Source organism: Microtus pennsylvanicus, chromosome 11 (genome assembly GCF_037038515.1).
Source record: "Microtus pennsylvanicus isolate mMicPen1 chromosome 11, mMicPen1.hap1, whole genome shotgun sequence".
Taxonomy (NCBI): Eukaryota; Metazoa; Chordata; class Mammalia; order Rodentia; family Cricetidae; genus Microtus; species Microtus pennsylvanicus.
The window spans coordinates 46,495,375-46,500,266 of record NC_134589.1 but is presented as its reverse complement, the minus strand read 5'-3'; the positions used below and the strand labels follow the sequence as shown (position 1 = coordinate 46,500,266).

The 4,892-nt window shown below is 47.5% G+C and overlaps 1 protein-coding gene across 3 annotated transcripts in view; it reads left to right on the top strand.

Annotated features, from left to right (window-relative positions):
- Nucleotides 1–74: 74 nt before the first annotated feature.
- Nucleotides 75–4,892, top strand: part of Smg6 (SMG6 nonsense mediated mRNA decay factor) — a 241,036-nt gene continuing 236,218 nt past the window's right edge. The window contains exons 1-2 of one of the 3 annotated variants that reach the window (XM_075991665.1): nucleotides 75–270; nucleotides 3,085–4,840. In XM_075991665.1, coding sequence (XP_075847780.1) covers nucleotides 183–270; nucleotides 3,085–4,840 — 1,844 coding nt within the window. In that variant the 5' untranslated portion in view covers nucleotides 75–182. Of the gene's footprint in view, nucleotides 271–358; nucleotides 762–1,959; nucleotides 2,063–3,084; nucleotides 4,841–4,892 lie in introns of those variants that run through there. The other 2 variants (XM_075991667.1, XM_075991666.1) reach the window with 2 other exon arrangements.

Below are 4,892 nucleotides of genomic sequence, written 5' to 3'. Positions count from 1 at the left end.
AACCCTAATTGAACGAGCTGAATGCTTTTGCTCCCAGTGCGGCCACCGTCGTTTAGGGAGGGCGACAAGAGGGGGCGGGGAAAAGGGTGGGAGTGGGTGAGCGCGCGCCGCCCGTCCGTCGTGGTTTCCTGGCTGCGCGCGGCGGTGGCGGAGTCGCAGCAGCTGTAGCAGCCGCCGCGAAGATGGCGGAGGGGTTGGAGCGTGTGCGGATCTCCGCGTCCGAGCTGCGAGGGATCCTGGCCACTCTGGCTCCGCAGGCCGGGAGCAAAGGTGAGTTGCGCCGCCCAGCTGCTGGGCCGGGCCTGCCCGCCCCGCCTCCCTCTCCTCTGCCTCCTCCCCGCCCCGTCCGCGACTCTGCGAGCTCCCGCCCCTTCCTCCCCCCCAACAGGGCGCCCCGGGGCCTGGGGCGGCCCCTCGGAGCTTGTGGGGCTGCTCCTCCGCACACTCGGGCCTTGGGGCAGAGCCCTGCGCGAGTTCCTGCCTCCGCCCTCTTGCTCACCGCGGCGGCCGTGGTTGTTCCTCCGCGCTCTAGCCCTCTCTCGCCGGCTCCTGGATTCAGTCGTGTAGAGACACGAACTGGTGTGGGTGCTGGGGTCCGGTAGAGGCCCCGGGACTTACGGCTCCCTGAAGAATCGACTGTGTACCTTTCGTAGTCCTCTGTTCCGCGTCTGAGAGGAGGAGCTGGGGAAATTGAGGAGAAAAGCTTAACAGGCTGGGACTTCCCTTGCTCAACTTTTCCTCCCGAAGGCAGGCTTCCAATGGTACGCCACTGAAGGGATCCAGGACCTCAAGGAGCTGACTCTGTTTTGTTTCGGGCTTGGCGTGTATGGGGGCCGTTCTGGTCAGAAAGAATGCTTCATTTGCCAATCTCCATACGCATCAGAAAAGTGCTAGAAATTTGTTAGTGTCTCACTTCCCTTCATTAGTCAGTGTTGTTTAGGATGGCTGCTAACAGTGGATGCCTTCTCTAGGGTTGTGGCTAGAATCTGTGAGGTTAGTTTTCTTTGGCCAACTGAATTGGATTAAACCTGGTTGTTTTCTCTCACCGCTCTGGAAAATAGCAGTCACCTCCTCCCCTGGCCCCGCCCCCAAACTGAGTTTAAAAGTTTACCGTGGGTGCTGAAGTTAAACGGCTTTTTCTTGGTTCGTATTTGGTGGAGGGGCTAAACTTTTTGCCAAAGCAGTAGTTTCGTTCTTTGTTGTTTTTCTTTTGAGACCAAGCCTTCAACTTACCGAGTAACCCAGTCTGGCCTTGAGTTTAGAATGCTCCTGATCCAGCCTCCTGAGCGCTGGAATTACAGGCGTGACCGCCACACCTAACTTTCAAAGTAGTCACTAAAATTTCAGTTTCCCGTCATTTTTCTTTCTCTCCTCTCTCTTCCCCTACTAACAAAAGTGGGTGTAGATGCTGGAGCATTAATACCTGCTGTCAGCTAGTTTGTGTTTATATTATAGTTAGTTCTAGGATTTAACTTGAGCACTGGATAATCTCACCATTTCTTGTCATTTTCTTATTAAACGTTTAGTAATTATTTATAGTACTCTCTCCACTCCAAGCAACAGATACTTTAAAAAAAAAACAACAAACCCAGAAACTTGTTTACCATTCAGTAAGTTCGTGGAGCTTGGAGAGTGGTTTATAAAGCTCCTCTACTATTGTTCTTTTCTTTTTCCTTTGTTTTTTGAGTCAGGATCTCTCCTGTAGCCCAAGTAGTTACCAAACTCTTTGTGGCTAAGGATGACCTTGAACTCCTGATCTTGCTCTCACTTCTCAAGTGTTAGGATTTGTAGGCATGAATTTGGCTGGGCTCTAGTATTTTTGAGTCCCTTAGTCCTTTTTGTGCTTTGAGAGCATGTCACAATCCTTCTGTTGGTGCCTAGGAAAAGTTCCTCTAATGGAACTTTTTCCTCCTTATATTCCATCATCATAGTAGCAGTTAGTCTCAGTATTCTAGGCAGTATTTTCTTGAAATGATTCTGCTGGTTGTTGTTAAAGAATTGGTGAGAATGAGTGGAGATGAAGATTGTAAAAGGACTTGCTTCCTGTTTGCTTCAGTAGGAGGTATGTGGTTGGGATATTGGTATCCTAAAGTTGTAGATTTGCCCTGATCAAGTTCACGCACTGGAGTTGTAGATTCTTTCCAGAGATACCTAGAACTGTGGGTTGTTATGCATACCCCTTTGAATATTTGTACGTATGTGTAAATATTTGTTACATATGTAATGTAGTAAGTAAATATGTGATATAATATATACCCGTTAATATATTTATGCAATGCTAGGGGTTCCTAGTGGCCTCCTAGGCAAATGCTGTACCACTGAGCTATATTCCCTTCCCTCTCCTAATATGGTAAAAAAAATTTAGCCACTCTTGGAACATGGAGGAAAGACGAAACCAGGTGTGATTGATTATACACTCCTGCAATCCCAGAAGTTGAATGATTGAGGTAGGAGGATTGTGAGTTTGATACCTTTCTGGGCTATGAAGTGAGACCCTGACCAAAAAAAAAAAAAGAAAGAAAGAAAGAGTTGACTTATAGGCTATATAGACAGGATAGTTTAATGGCTGAACATGCTAGAGATCTTTGATTCTGATTTAATTAAGTAGTTTGGAGTCTTTGAGATCTGAATATGAGTATGGCTTGGGTAAGTGAAGAGATTATTACCCCCTCCCATTTCCATAACTCAAGTGCATGGAACACTAACACAGTTAAATTCTTAGTCTCACTGGTTAACGAGCACATAACTCGAATTTTCGGCCCGTAGAATCATTCTTCCCTGCCCAGTATTTTGTATTTGCATATGTAATTGTTAGTCTTTTTTTTTTTCCTTTGGTTTTTCAAGACAGGGTTTCACTGTGTAGCCCTGGCTGGTCTGGAACTCACTCTGTGGAATAGGCTAGCCTCAAATTCACAAAGATCCATCTGCCTCTGCCTTCCGATTGCTGGGACTAAAGGCATGCGCCACTACCGTCCGGCTCTTTTTTGTTGTTGTTGTGTTTATGTAAGTAGAATGACAACTTTTCCTCCCTCTCTTTTACATTATTCTTTTCTTCTGTGTTGTTTCCTGCTATCAACATATTAGAAAACATGAAGGAATTAAAGGAACCCAGGCAACGCAAAGATAATAGGCGCCCAGATTTGGAAATCTATAAACCTGGACTTTCTCGACTAAGGAACAGACCTAAAACTAAGGAGGCTTCTGGGAGTGAGGAATTTAAGGATGAGATTGTGAATGACGGAGATTCTTCTGTTGGGAATGATACACAGCTTATTAAAGTTTGCAAGGAATTGGACAGCCAACAGCAAAATGGTCCTACAGATTCAGAAAATCGTCAGGCACAGGAGACTTTCTCAAGGACTGGTGGACTAGAGGACCGGAATCTAAGAATCATCAAGAGAATAAAAAAACCTGACCTTCAGATTTATCAGCCTGGAAGGCGTTTGCAGGCTGTAACCAAAGAGTCAGCTAACAGAGCAGATGAGGAAGAAATCCTTAACCAAGTGGAAAAATTGAGGATTGAGGAGGATGAGTGTAAGGGAAAAGTTGCAAAAGCAGAAGTCGAGAATAAACCAGACAAAACTGAGACAGAAAAGAACCAAGCTAATGACCGAGTAAGAACTACCAAGGGGGAAAAAGGAAAAAAGATTGAAAAGGGGGAGGGGACAAAGAAGGTGAATGATGATGACTCTGCTCAAGGGAAACCAGGTTCTGTAAAGCGGTATTCCCGATCAGACAAACGAAGGAATCGCTACCGCACTTGCAGTACCAGCTCAGCTGGTAGCAACAACAGTGCTGAAGGAGCTGGCCTGACTGATAATGGATGTCGCCGGCGGCGCTTGGATCGGACCAAGGAGAGGCCACGACTGAAGAAGCAGGTGTCTATGTCCTCAACTGATTCCTTAGATGAGGATAGAACTGATGAGCCCGATGGATTAGGGCCCAAGAGGAACTCAGAAAGGAAAAGGCATTTAGAAAGAAATTGGTCTGGCCGAGGCGAGGGTGAACAGAAAAGCAATGGCAAAGAAAACCGAGGCACCCTTCGAGTCACTTTTGATGCAGAAACCATGAATAAAGATTTCCCCATGGCGAGGTTAGCCAGGGAGAATGTGGAAAGAATACAGTCTGACAAAGGCCTGAGCAGTGGGGGCAAGGGCTCTGAGAAGCAGGAGTTCAAAAACCCGAAACAAGAACTTCGAGGTCGTGGTAGAGGCATTCTGATTCTGCCCGCTCATACTGCCCTATCTGTCAGTTCAGCGGGTTCTCCAGAGTCTACACCTTTGGGACCACGGCTTTTATTTGGATCTGGTAGTAAAGGATCTCGTAGTTGGGGTCGTGGAGGCACTACCCGCCGACTATGGGACCCAAACAATCCTGATCAGAAGCCTGCTCTGAAAAGCCAGACACCTCAGCTACATTTCTTGGACACTGATGATGAAATCAGCCCTACGTCTTGGGGTGATTCACGTCAAGCCCAAGCTTCTTACTATAAATTTCAAAACTCTGACAACCCCTATTACTACCCTCGGACACCGGGCCCTACCTCTCAGTATCCCTATACAGGCTATAGCCCTCTACAGTACCCAGTGGGCCCTGCAAATGGTATGTATCCAGGGCCTTACTACCCAGGCTATCCTGCCCCCTCAGGGCAGTATGTATGTAGTCCTCTCCCTGCCAGCACCATGAGTCCTGAGGAGATAGAGCAACACGTGCGGAACATGCAGCAACAGGAGCTACATAGGCTTCTCCGAGTGGCTGACAACCAGGAATTGCAGCTTAGCAACTTGCTCTCCAGGGACCGCATCAGTACTGAGGGCATGGAGAAGATGGCTCAGCTCAGGTATTGTGTGTAATTACCTTGTTTAGAGGGGGGTAGACAGCTGTAAGGCTCC